At 41.7% G+C, this 19,041-nt stretch overlaps 3 protein-coding genes across 3 annotated transcripts; 1 reads left to right on the forward strand and 2 right to left on the reverse strand.

Annotated features, from left to right (window-relative positions):
• Window positions 1-426: 426 nt before the first annotated feature.
• LOC117328822 lies at window positions 427-2,526 on the reverse strand. The gene has a single exon (XM_033886394.1). The coding sequence runs from the start codon at window positions 2,360-2,362 to the stop codon at window positions 1,187-1,189; it is 1,176 nt and encodes a 391-aa protein (XP_033742285.1). The 5' UTR covers window positions 2,363-2,526; the 3' UTR covers window positions 427-1,186.
• A 436-nt stretch (window positions 2,527-2,962) lies between these two features.
• Window positions 2,963-5,567, forward strand: LOC117328823. The gene has a single exon (XM_033886395.1). It carries the CDS (start codon window positions 3,529-3,531, stop codon window positions 4,741-4,743), a length of 1,215 nt encoding a protein of 404 aa, XP_033742286.1. The 5' UTR covers window positions 2,963-3,528; the 3' UTR covers window positions 4,744-5,567.
• A 2,913-nt stretch (window positions 5,568-8,480) lies between these two features.
• On the reverse strand, window positions 8,481-19,041 carry LOC117329962 (protein THEM6-like). The gene is made up of 3 exons (XM_033888194.1): window positions 18,858-19,041; window positions 10,145-10,353; window positions 8,481-8,998 (listed from the first exon to the last, which is right to left on the reverse strand). Exons 1-3 carry the CDS (start codon window positions 19,039-19,041, stop codon window positions 8,768-8,770), a joined length of 624 nt encoding a protein of 207 aa, XP_033744085.1. The 3' UTR covers window positions 8,481-8,767.

Raw genomic sequence — 19,041 nt, forward strand, 5'->3', positions numbered from 1 at the left:
CATTGTACTATTTTGGTTACCGTACATTGTACCATGTTGGTTACCGTACATTGTACCATGTTGGTTACCGTACATTGTACCATTTTGGTTACCGTACATTGTACCATGTTGGTTACCGTACATTCTACTATTTTGGTTACCGTACATTGTACCATGTTGGTAACAGTACATTGTACCATTTTGTTTACCGTACATTGTACCATGTTGGTTACCGTACATTGTACCATGTTGGTTACCGTACATTGTACCATGTTGGTTACCGTACATTGTACCATGTTGGTTACCGTACATTCTACTATTTTGGTTACCGTACATTGTACCATTTTGGTTACCGTACATTGTACCATGTTGGTTACCGTACATTGTACCAGTTTGGTTACCGTACATTGTACTATTTTGGTTACAGTACATTGTATTATTTTGGTTACCGTACATTCTACTATTTTGGTTACCGTACATTGTACCATGTTGGTAACAGTACATTGTACCATTTTGTTTACCGTACATTGTACCATGTTGGTTACCGTACATTGTACCATGTTGGTTACCGTACATTGTACCATGTTGGTTACCGTACATTGTACCATGTTGGTTACCGTACATTCTACTATTTTGGTTACCGTACATTGTACCATTTTGGTTACCGTACATTGTACCATGTTGGTTACCGTACATTGTACCAGTTTGGTTACCGTACATTGTACTATTTTGGTTACCGTACATTGTACCAGTTTGGTTACCGTACATTGAACCATGTTGGTTACCGTACATTGTACCATGTTGGTTACCGTACATTGTACTATTTTGGTTACCGTACATTGTACCAGTTTGGTTACCGTACATTGTACCATGTTGGTTACCGTACATTGTACCATGTTGGTTACCGTACATTGTACCATGTTGGTTACCGTACATTGTACCATGTTGGTTACCGACATTGAACCATTTTGTTTACCGTACATTGTACCATGTTGGTAACAGTACATTGTACCATGTTGGTTACCGTACATTGTACATTGGATAGCGTCACGTATAGAATGATGTTAAATATTACATAAATTACTATTATAACATGATAGAGAATTATGAATGAGAGTTTATTGTTGCGTTTACGATGTTTCGGCCGCTGGTGTAAATGGTATTGGGTATTGTCACGTGACCTTGGTCGTACCGTTGTAGGTAATATTCACTGTTGTGTTGTAGTATTAGTATTACTAACTTCCAGGTCATCAATTGGTACGTATTTTGAATTTTTGTGTTTATGGATAAGAATAACACTGACAACTCCAAACACAGCTAGAATGATACTGAGAAAGGCAGCCAATAACTTTGCCAGCAATGTGCCGTGGACGATTTTAACTTTCATGCTACAACTCCAAGCGTCATAATAGTGCACATCTGACATTTTGACTGGGTTTTTCATCCATTCCAACATCTGTTGAACAGTAACAATATAAACATCTCCATGAGAAAGCATTTCACGGATAGCTTTATCCATGCCATCCCTAGTGTAGGGATGGGAAAACCAGGTCGCGTGCATACTGATTCCAAATGGCGCTCGATTACCATGGTAATGACTTTTGAAATTTTCTATGACGTATCTGTAGGCATCCTCGGCACTAGACGGCATTCTGAAACAACCATCGGCATAGGCACACGGAAAATCATTCAAAAGCATGGCATTGACAGGTACTTCCCAAAACCCTATGTGTTTCTTGTTGGGACAGCTCGGGGTACAGGAGGTGTATGTGAATGGCCAGCCGTAGTCTAGTGTGAAAGGCCAAGGGATTGGGGATCGCTCAATTTTCACTCGCCTGTACGTCATGGAAATGTCATAGGTGTAATTAAGTTGTTGTAGGATATCAAACTGGGCATCTCCTCTTGTTAGCAGGCTCGGACTCCTCCAGCCCACGATACGATCCAGGGGTACGCCGGCAAGCTGGGCGATATTGTCTCGCTGGTCTCTAGCCTCCTGTAGTAAGCCCGAGTCCGTATCAATGAATCGGTGATAGATACTGTGTACAGCTAACTCGAATCCACGCCGGAAATACTTGATGACTGCTTCGTAATCCGTACTAATGTGTGATATGTACAAGGTAATCCCTATTGGACAGCCATTGGGATTGGTACGCGCACGTCTGAACATAAAGTCATAGTGTTTAACCACATCTTCATTCACGGCACCATCAAACCCAAAGTACACCATTTGCGGGATGTCCTTTCTGTCCATGGGGTATTCAAACGTACCGCAGAAACAGTCTGGTAGGTGACAGTTTACTCCTTGTTGACACGATGCATCAGTTGCCATGGCTATTTTGTTAAAATATAATAACGAGCACAAAATTGCGACAGAAGCCGCCATTTGAGATTCTATAGCATGCACGTTTGTTGTAGATATATCTCAGAGTACAGCGCGACTTTAACTGTGGTACAGCGATAGTCCTCAGGCGATGTCTTTAATTGATACCAAGCCAAATGCATTGTTGGTCTGCAGGTAGTTAGTCGTTACACGCAACGCTAGGATAGACTTCCGTTAATAGTTAAAATGTCTGTGTGGAGATTTTAAAATTATTGATTTTAAATTGATCAATATCAATAGCCTTCCGTGTTCAAACTACATCTACGTGAAGTATGTAACAAAGACAATTTTAGAAAATAATTAAGGTTACTCGAATCCGTTTACCATAACATACAGCCATATATTGGCTGTATCTATTCTATCTCATATACCTCACCAACAAGTTGATATGACAGTGATCATTCTGTCCCAATCCTACGATAATTATGGAGTTTGTGTACCTTGACTAGACGAAGCATTAGCATTATTGTGTAATGTTATAAACATACAGAATATGCCCTTGTTTGGTACATGGGTACTATACAGAGGTCCATTTACGGGTAGCATGACGTCAATCCAGGCTTTAGTGAGTTCACTCTCCTTACGTGTATTTTGTACCTAAGGCTATATACATTTAATGTTAATATAGGAAATGTCTCACTTCATATATCGTGTCGGAATATGTAAGAGACTACTCAATACAGACAAACACATCGTTGTCGTTAGCTCCACGTTGTCAATTACCACGTTTATACTGACGGTGTATATCGGGGCGGTAGACCGGACTTCCTAGAAGTGTTGCTCCACGTCGTCAATTACCACGTTTATACTGACGGTGTATATCGGGGCGGTAGACCGGACTTCCTAGAAGTGTTGACTCTTAACTCTGATAGACTGTGCACCTTAGAAGTTTTGACTCTTAACTCTAATAGACTGGACACCCTAGAAGTGTTGACTCTTAACGCCGAAAGACTGCGCACCCTAGAAGTGTTGACTCTTAACTCTGATAGACTGGACACCCTAGAAGTGTTGACTCTTAACGCCGAAAGACTGCGCACCCTAGAAGTGTTGACTCTTAACTCTGATAGTCTGGACACCCTAGAAGTGTTGACTCTGATATGACCCTGATCAGAGCTTACTATTACAGAAGTATGTGTTAGCCTACAATATGAAGTAACACCGACTCAATCATGGGATTTACCTGGATGTTTCGTCTCATCTGTATAATCGGCCTGACAGTTACTCTAGCGAAAGGACAGGCCTGTCGACAGTGCTTTAACTGTCACCTGCCTTTCTGCTTTTGTAGTACGTCCAAACACCCGATGAACAGAAGTGATATCCCCCAGATGGTGTATTTTGGATTTGACGGCGTTTTGGATTCATCTTTTGTAAAATCTTTCTATTTTCTGTTCAGACGTGAATACATCAACCCAAACGATTGTCCAATCAGTGCCACCTTGTTCATCACTCACAATTACACTGACCATGATCTCTCCCGAGAATTATATAAACGTGGATTCGAGCTGGCCGTGTCTGATGCCGCCAATACAATACACGATGTGGGGTTTAACATTATGAACGAAGTCACAGACCACAAAACCATGCTGTCCAAACACGTCGGAATACCTCTGGGAGACATAGCCGGCTGGAGGAGCCCCGACCTGATGGCGATGGGCGATCTGCAGTTTCTCGCTTTACAAAAATCAAACTATATTTACGACAGTTCTATGACATACACGAAAAATCACATAAACGAAAGTGACATTTGGCCGTTTACCTTGGACTATGGGTGGCCTTACAAGTCTACCTGTGCGTCTTGGTGCCCACAAGATCAACATCATGGCCTGTGGGTGATTCCAGTAAACTCTATGATACTGGATGGGCAGCCATGTACTTACGCTGATAGTTGTGAAGAAAACTTATCAAACTCTAATGCAACCTTCAAATATTTAATGGATAACTTCAACAGTCACTACTATGGGAATCGGTCACCGTTCGGGATCAACATCCATTCTACTGATTTTATAGAGGTCCATAAAGCGGAGTTGGACAGGTTTATTACCAACATTCTGGACTATGGCGATGTTTATATCGTTAACATTAAACAAATGATTGATTGGATGAGGCATCCGACGTCACTCTCTGACATCCGGGCTTTTGAGCCCTGGTGTACGTCGAATGTTGTAGGAAACCAGGAACGAGATGAGCCGAAGAGTAGTTCTAATGAGCTGACGGTGGGAGAAAAGGCCTTGTTAGATATACTGATACTGGTGTCCAGTGTTGGCATCCTCTATACACTGTCAATAGTTGTGGAGAGGGTGTACCCCAACCTCAGGAAGAGGCGAAGTCGTCCTCTACATGTATACGAGGCGATTCCTTTAACACAAGATGATATTTACATGTGATTATAGCTAGCTAAACTACACCATTGAATGGATTCATTCTTATATACGTCAAAGTTTGTACACGTTGAGCAAAACATTCATTTTAAATAATCAAAAATATCATCAGTCTTCTTCAAATTGTAATAAAGATGCTGATTTCCTTACATGCACTGCTGTCCTTTGTGCCATGTCCGAAGTCTTATGAATTGTGGAACATATTAAGAACACTATCACATTGTTTTATTCGTTTAGATAAGTTTTTATATTTCTAACGTTCCTTATAACTGCACACGTGTGTCCCTTAGAAGGCCGAAACGTTGACGTTGGAAGTCCACAATCATTCCCACGCGCCCGTCTGATCTGACGGAAGTATGATGATATGGCGTCGTCCGTCGGTCATTAGGTATCGACTCTGGGGTGAAAGGTGAGGGTTAAAACATGCTACTGAACCACTCATAAGGTGATGTAAATCTTATTCTAATGATAGTATATAACTATATATAGTAGTCGATTGACGTACACTTGTTTTAAGAATTCGAATGCATGTCATAAAATGTTAGGCTTAGTTTGAATACAATTTTGTATTAACATTTCTGGTAAAAAGATAAAGAAAAAGGATGTGAAAACTGAAGACATCTAGCTGAAAATATCGATAAATGTTAAATATGTCCTCAATTTTAAACGTTTATATGTTTCTTTCTATATTTTTTTCCGTTACTAACTTTACAGTACAGTATAGTATTTTCACCTACAAGTACCTCTCTCTCTGTCTCTCTGTCTCTGGTATATGTATAATTGTATTATGGAGATGACATTTGATAAAATGTGATAGCTTGCGTCCAATATTTTTGCCTTTTTTGTTTATGCAACAAGTCTGATTTAAATCTAATTATATAATTGTATAGTAGACAATGTTTCCCTTCCGGCTCTTGCTATTTCCTCTGGTAAATTGAATTTCTCTGGACAATAATGCTTTCTTCACTCTCCATTGGTTCCCTCGGGGTAACTTCATATGAAATATTATCTATATCAATTTGACATCATGTTGGGGCAATGTATATAATGAATGGGGAAATCATGTACATTTATATCATGATGCTACCGCCGTTGAATGTCCTGACGAGATTCACTCGGAAAAATTCTTTCGGAATAACTCGCGGAGAATATCATAATATCATCATTTCTCTACTCGTTATACCACCAGCTCGTGATAATATTCTGAAGCTGTTTGATATAAGTCAGTAATTTTTTCCCACTACATATAAATATATACGCTGTGTGAAGTTAGCTCGACATACGACATTCAACATTCAAAGAATTCATCTTGTGTGTGTTCATTGGCCTACGAGGGAACTTTTGAATGTTTAGCAGCTCGACATACGACACTCAACATTCACATTTTAAATGTTGTGTAGCGCGACATACGACATCTAAAATCTGAATGTCGTATGTCGCGCTACACAATATTCAAAATCTGAATGACAGACAGACTCTTTCTTTCCTCTTTCAAGAGATCTGAATGTCATATGTCGTATGTCGAGCCGCTGAACATTCAAAAGTTCTCTCGTTGGGCAGTGAAAACACCCAATATGAAAGTTTGAATGTTGAATGTCGTGTGTCGTGTGTTGGATGAATGTTTCGTATCGTAAGAGATGTTTGTCGAGAGTGCATTCTGCTCTACATAAACACATTAGCATTTTGTTACATTACATTTGTATTTCAATCGTAATAATTTATTGTCATTATTTTTTCTTGATTAATATAATACTGGTTCCACGCACGCAGTAAGAACACAGCTTAAAATCGTATTTGAGAAGGTCAACTCGAAATCACAGGCGAATATGTTCATCATGCATATCGAATTTTTACAAGAAATATTTTATAGTAACCCAAAAATACCATTTAGAACCCAATGAACACTTGCAGTAAGAATAAACTTTATTCATGACAACAGGTCTATCATACCAGTGGCTTCGGCATTCAACTTAGGGACATTCAAATAATAAACTTTCTCTTGATTCTGAGATAAATCGCAATTGTTCAGGACAGGCAGATTGTAATGAATGTAATTAGGAGCACACAAATGTAATTAAGACACGTGTATCTCCCATTAGGAGAGAACAAATGTAATTAAGACACGTGTTTCTCCCATTAAGAGACAACAAATGTAATTAAGACACGTGTATCTCCCATTAAGAGACAACAAATGTAATTAAGACACGTGTATCTCCCATTAAGAGACAACAAATGTAATTAAGACACGTGTATCTCCCATTAAGAGACTACAAATGTAATTAAGACACGTGTGTCTCCCATCAGGAGACTACAGATGTAATTAAGACACGTGTATCTCCCATTAAGAGACTACAAATGTAATTAAGACACGTGTATCTCCCATCAGGAGACTACAAGTGTAATTAAGACACGTGTATCTCCCATTAAGATACAACAAATGTAATTAAGGCACGTGTATCTCCCATTAAGAGACTACAAATGTAATTAAGACACGTATATCTCCCATTAAGAGACTGCAAATGTAATTAAGACACGTGTATCTCCCATTAAGAGACAACAAATGTAATTAAGACACGTGTATCTCCCATTAGGAGAGAACAAATGTAATTAAGACACGTGTATCTCCCATTAAGAGACTACAAATGTAATTAAGACAAGTGTATATCCCATTAGGAGACTACAAATGTAATTAAGACACGTGTATCTCCCATTAAGAGACTACAAATGTAATTAAGACTTTGGACACGCTCCGGGTATTATACTTATGAACTCTATCTACTTCATCGAGTGTACAATTGATATGAATACATTGAGTCCAACATTGAAAATATTTTACATATTGAGTCCAACATTGAAAATATATTATACATTGAGTCTAACATTGAAAATATATTATACATTGAGGCCAACATTGAAAATATATTATACATTGAGTCCAACATTGAAAATATTTTACACATTGAGTCTAACATTGAAAATATATCATACATTGAGTCCAACATTGAAAATATATTATACATTTAGTCCAACATATAAACATTGAGTTTACCATTGAAAATATATATTATAGATTGAGTCCAACATTGAAAATATTTTACGCATTGAGTCTAACATTGAAAATATATTATACATTGAGTCCAACATTGAAAATATATTATACATTGAGTCCAACATTGACAATATATTATACATTGAGTCCAACATTGAAAATATATTATACATTAAGTCTAACATTGAAAATATATTATACATTGAGTCCAACATTGAAAGTATTTTTTTACACATTGAGTCCAACATTGAAAATATATTATACATTGAGTCTAACATTGAAAATATATTATACATTGAGTCTAACATTGAAAATATATTTATACATTGAGTCCAACATTGACAATATATTATACATTGAGTCCAACATTGACGATGTATTTTTTTACACATTGAGTCCAACATTGAAAATATATTACACATTGAGTCCAATATTGAAAATACTTTATACATTGAGTCCAACATTGACGATGTATTTTATATTGAGTCCAACATTGAAAATATATTATACATTGAGTCTAACACTGAAAATATATTATACATTGAGTCTAACATTGAAAATATATTATACATTGAGTCCAATATTGAAAATATATTATACATTGAGTCCAACATTGAAAATATTTTACACATTGAGTCCAACATTGAAAATATATTATACATTGAGTCCAGCATTGACAATATATTATACATTGAGTCCAATATTGAAAATACTTTATACATTGAGTCCAACATTGAAAATATTTTAAGATTATGTTACATAAGAAAACAACATCACATCAAATTCTAACAGACGATTTGATGTCCTAATTAATCAGGGGGATACAGTTCCTTTTTCATTAAAGGTGTTACAGGTGGTTATGTCGCATTCGATAAAAATAATATACATCCAATCTATCTAGACAATATTTTATATCTCGATGGTACACTGTAGCAGCAATTCTACTAGCACATTTAAAGTTTAAAGTCTATCCTCTTGCCATCATGACGATTTTCTCAGACGTTCGCTGGAGAGTTTCCAGGAGGTCATGAGTTTCCGAAGTTCCTCTGTGACCGGGGGTGATGTTAGGTGCTCGTCCACACGTTGGACCATACTGGCGGGTGTACATCCTATAGTAGCCTGCTTACATATATTCACAGCACACACGAATCCGTCAGACAAACGCACGAACTGTTGTTCGATATAAAACGCCTTCTCGTCCCAGTGAATAAACTGAAAGATAAAGGAAATATGCCGTAATGTATTACACGATGTCCAGCTTCACATGTCTAGGGCATTTTATACCACGTCTACAAAACCCTAACAAACTACGGGCAAATATTACCATGATACAACCAAGAAAGTACAAGTATTCAAGGCAGCAATTATAATATATTGAGTTTTAAAAAGTCCATTAAGGTTTTAAAGTTTGGTGATTCAGAAGTTCAGAGTCTGAGTTTACATGAGATTTCCAAAGCTGGAATATCGGGTATAGATAGATTTATCCAATGTTATGTTATTACTTAGTTTACAAACAACGACAGATACAATATGATCACCGTTACATATAAGTAATGTATATTTCTACAGTATTATTCAACCAACACTGTTTCTATGAATGCTTCTGTTATATCGCTTTGCCATAATGATTCGAGTATTGTTGAATTGTGGAGCAGAAAAAACCCCAACAAAAACCGCAAAAAACAAAAACAAAAAGTAAATATAAATAAATAAGATAATGAAAATATAGAGGATATCTAACAGTGTCTTCAGTAATACCAAATATATTTCACGAGTGGGGCTAATATTTTGATATTTTTCACGAGTGCGCAGCACGAGTGAAAAATATCAAAATATTAGCCACACGAGTGAAATATATTTGGTATTACTGAAGACACTGTTAGATATTCTGTTTATTACATTGTTTATCAACGAAAACCCTACCCCGTATGCTAACTAGGACTACAGCGATAATTTGTAAACAAAAACAGTAGTTTCCCCTGTCCAGCTGCTGACATATATGTCGGGCTTTGTGATTGGTCAATTATTTTGGTATTTTCTAATCTTTAATTTGATTGGTCAAATCAGCAAAAGTGATATTTTTCACTAGTGAAAAATATGATATTCTTCACTAGTGAAAAATATCACTTTTATAGAATGAATAATTTTTGATATTTCACTGGTAAAAATGTAATAAACAACCATACTTTAGTTTATGCTCAATAATGCAAAAATAAAACGGAATTTAGCATAATAATCAAACATAATGCAAAGGAAGACGTTTCAAAAGGGTCGAAATAATTTCGAATGAAATTATCACGGGTATTGTTTAAAAATGTACAACTACTTCCACAAACAATCGAATTTCAAACAAATTACCCTGGAGACAATCTGATATCGTGTGAAGAGTTCCAGTGACCTCCGGAAGCGAATGTTGGTGGCAGCATTAGTGACATGGAACCTCTGACCTATTGTCTTGACCACGTGACTTTCCAACCATAACTTGGTTTGTGCCAGATCACATTCCCGTAAGTACCGTGAATTGTTCATATGAAACATGGCGTCTAGGTCGGTGGTGAGGACGATACCTGTAAAGATTTGTTATAATATATTAGAGCGGGGTAACAATCACATTACATTGTAATTGTTCGCTTTTACGTACAACACAGGTTCATTTGACTTAAAAGACACCTCGCAATGAAGACATGAGGTATTAGAAATAAAACAAGATTTACTCTACACAGTGACAGTACACTACAACATAAATAGTACCACAGAGTCCTTCTTTTCTAACATTATTAGGGAAGTATAACTAAAGCGCCTTTCAATAAAGTGTCAGCCAATGGTTTCAACACTGTCATCCCACTACCTTCCCCATCATATTTACCACTTCCACACAAATAAACTATCCCACTTTTGGCAATCACAATAGTCCACATATTTCAGCATAAAATCACAATATCAATATACAAAATGTATGTACAAATGTTAAATACTCGAACATTATTATTCACAACTCTCCCAAACTAGATAAAGACTCAGGCTACTAATATCCTACATTCTGGACACAAAACCACGCACTGAACATCAATCATTTCTTTTTTCATATTTAAAACCACTTCACTAACCATAAACCCTTATATGGGCATTCACTAGCTCCATATCCCTTCCGACAACAGTAGCAAAGACTGTGGCCTTTGAACCTTGTCCTTACCGGTTTTTTAAGAACTGTCACTATTTCCCCTACAGCCAGACTGGTACGATATGAAAGGTCTGTGACTCAAACCCGAACATTTACATGAACGGTTCATACTGATTACCCAGACCTGAATCACAGCTTCAGATAATGTCCTAGGACTGATCAAATAAACATATTTCCTGAGCTTAAAATCGGGAATACAGCTATGAATTGTGAAATGACAATGAATATATACCACTTCGTTATAACGTCACCACTTTATCAATATATCATTTTGATTAAAAGTGGCGAACAAATCACAACACAAATACAACCCGACAAGGAACGAAGCAGTTAGGCGTTCATGAAAGGTTTTCACTCCTTACCAATGAACTTAGTTCTAATGGAGGCCGAGCTTACAAACTTAACTGAGAATAATTAACTCTCAGTCTGTATTGAATTGTACTAATGTTTTACGTATAGTGTAGAATCCTTTGAAATACACAGTTTTGATTTACATATACATCTGACACACTGTGGAAAGACAAAATGATCACCCCTGTCACTGGCCATTTTGGAGTTGGAATTATCTCCCATTGATCTCTTCAATAACAGTGAAGATCAAGCTTACTGAAAAAAGGCTGTCAATTTTGTTATTTGCAAAGGTTTAAAATATTTTCGAAAGAAAAAAAAATATATAAAGATGAGCAATGGGTATCCAGGCTTTTGTTTGTCATGATATCATGGCTGATTATGAGGTTTTGGTGAGGACGAGAATGGATTTGTGAAAGTGGTATTGTTCCTTGTTCTGAAATGATTAGCCAAAATGGCGGTTTGATGAAGTAATAGCATTGCTTTTGTTTTGTTTTGATCTGAAAGCATTAGCTTTTTACCCAATAATTTAACACAGCTGTTTCAGACGGGGTCGATTATCCGTTAAAATAGAACTGTCGTTTATCTCAGGATAGACAGTAATGTTCGAGATTATGTATAGGAAAATTGAATTTGTACCTAAAACCACAGCTATTAGTATTGTGCTATCTTTGAAATGTTCAACCTTCCTTCTCTGGTTAGTTAAACGCGTCACTGTTCACTTGACCATTTCTCAGATGATTAAATCTTTGCCGGATAACAAATTACAAATCATTGTTGAATCTTGATGTCATTTTTAGGCATTTGTAATAAGACTGGTGTTCCTATTGATCACGGTAAAACTGTGTGGCCAGCTACAGTATGTTTTCCCCGGACTAGTAATAAATACAGATACTAAGGTCATTAGGGTTCACTTTACCCGCCATCAGAGTGAGCATATCAATAATGTCGAAGGTTTCATTTTTGGAGTTAGTGCCAATTATATTGACATTGCTGTTATGGGGCCGAAAGCTAGCCAAAAGGATTACCAAATTTAGTGTTGATAATGAAGCTTTGGTGATTACAAAAAACAAACATTCCTCTGAGTCAAAGCGAATTATGTTTTTGTTGCGAACCTCAATTCTCTGCTTCATGATTTATGATATAGATTTTAAGGTTGTTCATATTCCAGGAGTTTATAACTCTATAGCTGCTGCTCGTACTCCTAAATAGTGAGCACAATGTACGTTTCCGAGGCCAGAGGTCATTCAAGTTTCTAGAGCTTCTTTGCTGTCTGAAGGTATATATTAAGTGTGTCTACAGCTCTGATACAAAATTTGCTAATCAAACTAGGCCAAAACGTTTTGATTATTTCAAGGATGTTTACACTTTTCTGAAAATCTGCCCCCAAGTGTTGGGCTAGTAGCTAACTTCATGGTCTTTTTGTCACTTGGTATGTATCGCCGGTAACAGCTCGGTTATACATATCTGCTATTGGCTACAATTGTAAGGTAAATAAAGTTAAGTTTTTCGTGGTAAATTGATAACTCGCTCATGTTTTCAATTAACTGGTTATCCTAGTGCCATTAAATAATCCATCCCTGCCAGCTAGCTTGGTCATCGTATTTCCGCTCCCCCACTTAGGTGGCTTTGGTCGAAAAGCTTCGTGGTTGTACCACCACGCTTTTCGACCATTGGCAGTTACACGGAAACTAGTAATACTTTACAATAACTTCTATTAGGGCTGCCGTTTGCCGGAGACTAAACGCTTGGAGCAACGGACTCCGTTTTGTGAAAGAATGTGAATGCCTCTTCATTGACTGATTGGATTCATTGGCTGAAATTGTGGATGGATTGCATTTTGTTGAGGGCGACCAGACTTTTGCATTCCGTACATTCGTACAAGCCAGACGGAGAAGAAACCTTTAGTCCCTCCTGTTTCACCAGTAGAGGACTAACGATAAGCAATGGTTGTCGACAATTACAACAAGACCCATGATTACCAAAATATAAGCAACGCAAGGAAATGTCTGTATTAGTTCCGATTAAGTTAAAAAAAAAATATTCTGAAAAAAGCTTGTACTTTACCCGTCTTCGGTATTGCAGAATACCTTTGACATTGGATAAGTTCTGATAAGGGTAAAGAATATATAGCCAGAATCGTGAAACACCTCTGAAGAAACAAAAAGTATCGCGGAGGAAAGTATCGTCAAGACAAAGACGGAAGATATATCAAATAAAAAAGGACAGAACTTTGTCGGCAGTGCCCACTACGGAACTTTGTCGGCAGTGTCCACCACAGAACTTTGTCGGCAGTGTCCACCACAGAACTTTGTCGGCAGTGCCCACCACAGAACTTTGTCGACAGTGCCCACCACAGAACTTTGTCGACAGTGCCCACCACGGAACTTTGTTGACAGTGCCCACCACAGAACTTTGTCGACAGTGCCCACCACAGAACTTTGTCGACAGTGCCCACCACAGAACTTTGTCGATAGTGCCCACCACAGAACTTTGTCGACAGTGCCCACCACAGAACTTTGTCGACAGTGCCCACCACAGAACTTTGTCGACAGAGCCCACCACGGAACTTTGTCGACAGTGCCGACCAAAGAAACAAAAACACGGAAATACCAACATACACTGGGATGGAACATGCCTTACAGACACCATTTACAAAATGTAAAGTCGGGAATGGACAAAAAAGTCCTGTATTGACTAAGGGTGTCTGTTCACGAACTGTCAGAGATGGACAATGAAAATAATACAATGTGCTTATATTTACATTGACTGGATTATAAAAATGTGAACCCCCTTTTTGCGGTATAAAGAATTTTGACCAGCGGAGTTTTCTATCGCTGTAAACTACAAACCGGAACATAGGGACGGCGATTTGTAGAAGGAAAACTTGTATTGAAGATAAGAAGAAAACGATAACTCAACGGATTGACTGGTAAAATTTATTCCAGAACACACACATAAGATGTAGCAGAAGTGTACAAAATATGAGTTGGTTGTTACCCTGCTGGTGGACTGTAAGTCCCCGAGGTTTGACTTTACTCTGCTGGTGAACTGTACGTCCCCGAGGTTTGACGTTACTCTGCTGTTAGACTTTAGTCCCCGAGGTTTGACGTTACTCTGCTGGTGGACTGTGAGTCCCCGAGGTTTGACGTTACTCTGCTGGTGGACTGTAAGTCCCCGAGGTTTGTCGTTACCCTGCTGGTGGACTGTACGTCCCCGAGGTTTGTCGTTACCCTGCTGGTGGACTGTACGTCCCCGAGGTTTGACTTTACCCTGCTGGTGGACTGTACGTCCCCGAGGTTTGACGTTACCTTCCTGGTGGACTGCGAGTCCCCGAGGTTTGACGTTACCCTACTGGTGGACTGTACGTCCCCGAGGTTTGACTTTACCCTGCTGGTGGACTGTACGTCCCCGAGGTTTGACTTTACCCTGCTGGTGGACTGTACGTCCCCGAGGTTTGACTTTACCCTGCTGGTGGACTGTACGTCCCCGAGGTTTGACGTTACTCTGCTGGTGGACTGTACGTCCCCGAGGTTTGACGTTACTCTGCTGGTCGACTCTACGTCCCCGAGGTTTGTCGTTACTCTGCTGGTGGACTGTGAGTCCCCGAGGTTTGACGTTACTCTGCTGGTGGACTGTAAGTCCCCGAGATTTGACGTTACTCTGCTGGTGGACTGTACGTCCCCGAGGTTTGACTTTACCCTGCTGGTGGACTGTACGTCCCCGAGGTTTGACGTTACTCTGCTGGTCGACTGTACGTCCCCGAGGTTTGTCGTTACTCTGCTGGTCGACTCTACGTCCCCGAGGTTTGTCGTTACTCTGCTGGTGGACTGTGAGTCCCCGAGGTTTGACGTTACTCTGCTGGTGGACTGTAAGTCCCCGAGGTTTGACTTTACCCTGCTGGTGGACTGTACGTCCCCGAGGTTTGACTTTACCCTGCTGGTGGACTGTACGTCCCCGAGGTTTGACTTTACCCTGCTGGTGAACTGTACGTCCCCGAGGTTTGACTTTACCCTGCTGGTGGACTGTACGTCCCCGAGGTTTGACGTTACTCTGCTGGTCGACTGTACGTCCCCGAGGTTTGACATTACTCTGCTGGTTAACTATGAGTCCCCGAGGTTTGACGTTACTCTGCTGCTGGACTGTAAGTTCCCGAGGTTTGACGTTACTCTGCTGGTGGACTGTACGTCCCCGAGGTTTGACGTTACTCTGCTGGTCGACTCTACGTCCCCGAGGTTTGTCGTTACTCTGCTGGTGGACTGTGAGTCCCCGAGATTTGACGTTACTCTGCTGGTGGACTGTAAGTCCCCGAGGTTTGACGTTACTCTGCTGGTGGACTGTACGTCCCCGAGGTTTGACGTTACTCTGCTGGTGGACTGTACGTCCCCGAGGTTTGACGTTACTCTGCTGGTGGACTGTAAGTTCCCGAGGTTTGACGTTACTCTGCTGGTGGACTGTAAGTTCCCGAGGTTTGACGTTTCCCTGCTGGTGGACTGTAAGTCCCCGAGGTTTGACGTTACTCTGCTGGTGGACTGTACGTCCCCGAGGTTTGACGTTACTCTGCTGGTTAACTATGATTCCCCGAGGTTTGACGTTACTCTGCTGGTGGACTGTAAGTCCCCGAGGTTTGACGTTACTCTGCTGGTGGACTGTACGTCCCCGAGGTTTGACGCTACCCTGCTGGTGGACTGTACGTCCCCGAGGTTTGACGTTACTCTGCTGGTGGACTGTATGTCCCCGAGGTTTGACGTTACTCTGCTGGTGGACTGTAAGTCCCCGAGGTTTGACGTTACTCTGCTGGTTAACTATGAGTCCCCGAGGTTTGACGTTACTCTGCTGGTGGACTGTAAGTCCCCGAGGTTTGACGTTACTCTGCTGGTTAACTATGAGTCCCCGAGGCTTGACGTTACCCCGCTGGTGGACTGTACGTCCCCGAGGTTTGACGTTACTCTGCTGGTCGACTGTACGTCCCCGAGGTTTGACGTTACTCTGCTGGTGGACTGTAAGTCCCCGAGGTTTGACGTTACTCTGCTGGTTAACTATGAGTCCCCGAGGTTTGACGTTACTCTGCTGGTGGACTGTAAGTCCCCGAGGTTTGACGTTACTCTGCTGGTTAACTATGAGTCCCCGAGGCTTGACGTTACCCCGCTGGTGGACTGTACGTCCCCGAGGTTTGACGTTACTCTGCTGGTCGACTGTACGTCCCCGAGGTTTGTCGTTACTCTGCTGGTCGACTCTACGTCCCCGAGGTTTGTCGTTACTCTGCTGGTGGACTGTGAGTCCCCGAGGTTTGACGTTACTCTGCTGGTGGACTGTAAGTCCCCGAGATTTGACGTTACTCTGCTGGTGGACTGTACGTCCCCGAGGTTTGACTTTACCCTGCTGGTGGACTGTACGTCCCCGAGGTTTGACGTTACTCTGCTGGTCGACTGTACGTCCCCGAGGTTTGTCGTTACTCTGCTGGTCGACTCTACGTCCCCGAGGTTTGTCGTTACTCTGCTGGTGGACTGTGAGTCCCCGAGGTTTGACGTTACTCTGCTGGTGGACTGTAAGTCCCCGAGGTTTGACTTTACCCTGCTGGTGGACTGTACGTCCCCGAGGTTTGACTTTACCCTGCTGGTGGACTGTACGTCCCCGAGGTTTGACTTTACCCTGCTGGTGAACTGTACGTCCCCGAGGTTTGACTTTACCCTGCTGGTGGACTGTACGTCCCCGAGGTTTGACGTTACTCTGCTGGTCGACTGTACGTCCCCGAGGTTTGAAATTACTCTGCTGGTTAACTATGAGTCCCCGAGGTTTGACGTTACTCTGCTGCTGGACTGTAAGTTCCCGAGGTTTGACGTTACTCTGCTGGTGGACTGTACGTCCCCGAGGTTTGACGTTACTCTGCTGGTCGACTCTACGTCCCCGAGGTTTGTCGTTACTCTGCTGGTGGACTGTGAGTCCCCGAGATTTGACGTTACTCTGCTGGTGGACTGTACGTCCCCGAGGTTTGACGTTACTCTGCTGGTGGACTGTAAGTCCCCGAGGTTTGACGTTACTCTGCTGGTGGACTGTACGTCCCCGAGGTTTGACGTTACTCTGCTGGTGGACTGTACGTCCCCGAGGTTTGACGTTACTCTGCTGGTGGACTGTAAGTTCCCGAGGTTTGACGTTACTCTGCTGGTGGACTGTAAGTTCCCGAGGTTTGACGTTTCCCTGCTGGTGGACTGTAAGTCCCCGAGGTTTGACGTTACTCTGCTGGTGGACTGTACGTCCCCGAGGTTTGACGTTACTCTGCTGGTTAACTATGATTCCCCGAGGTTTGACGTTACTCTGCTGGTGGACTGTAAGTCCCCGAGGTTTGACGTTACTCTGCTGGTGGACTGTACGTCCCCGAGGTTTGACGCTACCCTGCTGGTGGACTGTACGTCCCCGAGGTTTGACGTTACTCTGCTGGTGGACTGTATGTCCCCGAGGTTTGACGTTACTCTGCTGGTGGACTGTAAGTCCCCGAGGTTTGACGTTACTCTGCTGGTTAACTATGAGTCCCCGAGGTTTGACGTTACTCTGCTGGTGGACTGTAAGTCCCCGAGGTTTGACGTTACTCTGCTGGTTAACTATGAGTCCCCGAGGCTTGACGTTACCCCGCTGGTGGACTGTACGTCCCCGAGGTTTGACGTTACTCTGCTGGTGGACTGTACGTCCCCGAGGTTTGACGTTACTCTGCTGGTGGACTGTAAGTCCCCGAGGTTTGACGTTACTCTGCTGGTTAACTATGAGTCCCCGAGGTTTGACGTTACTCTGCTGGTGGACTGTAAGTCCCCGAGGTTTGACGTTACTCTGCTGGTTAACTATGAGTCCCCGAGGCTTGACGTTACCCCGCTGGTGGACTGTACGTCCCCGAGGTTTGACGTTACTCTGCTGGTGGACTGTACGTCCCCCGAGGTTTGACGTTACTCTGCTGGTGGACTGTACGTCCCCGAGGTTTGACGTTACACTGTTGGTGGACTGTACGTCCCCGAGGTTTGACGTTACTCTGCTGGTTAACTATGAGTCCCCGAGGTTTGACGTTACTCTGCTGGTGGACTGTAAGTCCCCGAGGTTTGACGTTACTCTGCTGGTGGACTGTACGTCCCCGAGGTTTGACGCTACCCTGCTGGTGGACTGTACGTCCCCGAGGTTTGACGTTACTCTGCTGGTGGACTGTATGTCCCCGAGGTTTGACGTTACCCTGCTGGTTAACTATGAGTCCCCGAGGTTTGACGTTACTCTGCTGGTGGACTGTAAGTCCCCGAGGTTTGACGTTACTCTGCTGGTTAACTATGAGTCCCCGAGGTTTGACGTTACTCTGCTGGTGGACTGTAAGTCCCCGAGGTTTGACGTTACTCTGCTGGTTAACTATGAGTCCCCGAGGCTTGACGTTACCCCGCTGGTGGACTGTACGTCCCCGAGGTTTGACGTTACTCTGCTGGTGGACTGTACGTCCCCGAGGTTTGACGTTACTCTGCTGGTGTACTGTACGTCCCCGAGGTTTGACGTTACACTGTTGGTGGACTGTACGTCCCCGAGATTTGTCGTTGCCCTGTTGGTAGACTGTACGTCCCCGAGATTTGTCGTTACTCTGCTGGTCGACTCTACGTCCCCGAGGTTTGTCGTTACTCTGCTGGTTAACTATGAGTCCCCGAGGTTTGTCGTTACCCTGCAGGTTAACTATGAGTCTCCGAGATTTGTCGTTACGATGCAT

This window comes from Pecten maximus, chromosome 6 (genome assembly GCF_902652985.1).
Source record: "Pecten maximus chromosome 6, xPecMax1.1, whole genome shotgun sequence".
Classification (NCBI taxonomy): Eukaryota; Metazoa; Mollusca; class Bivalvia; order Pectinida; family Pectinidae; genus Pecten; species Pecten maximus.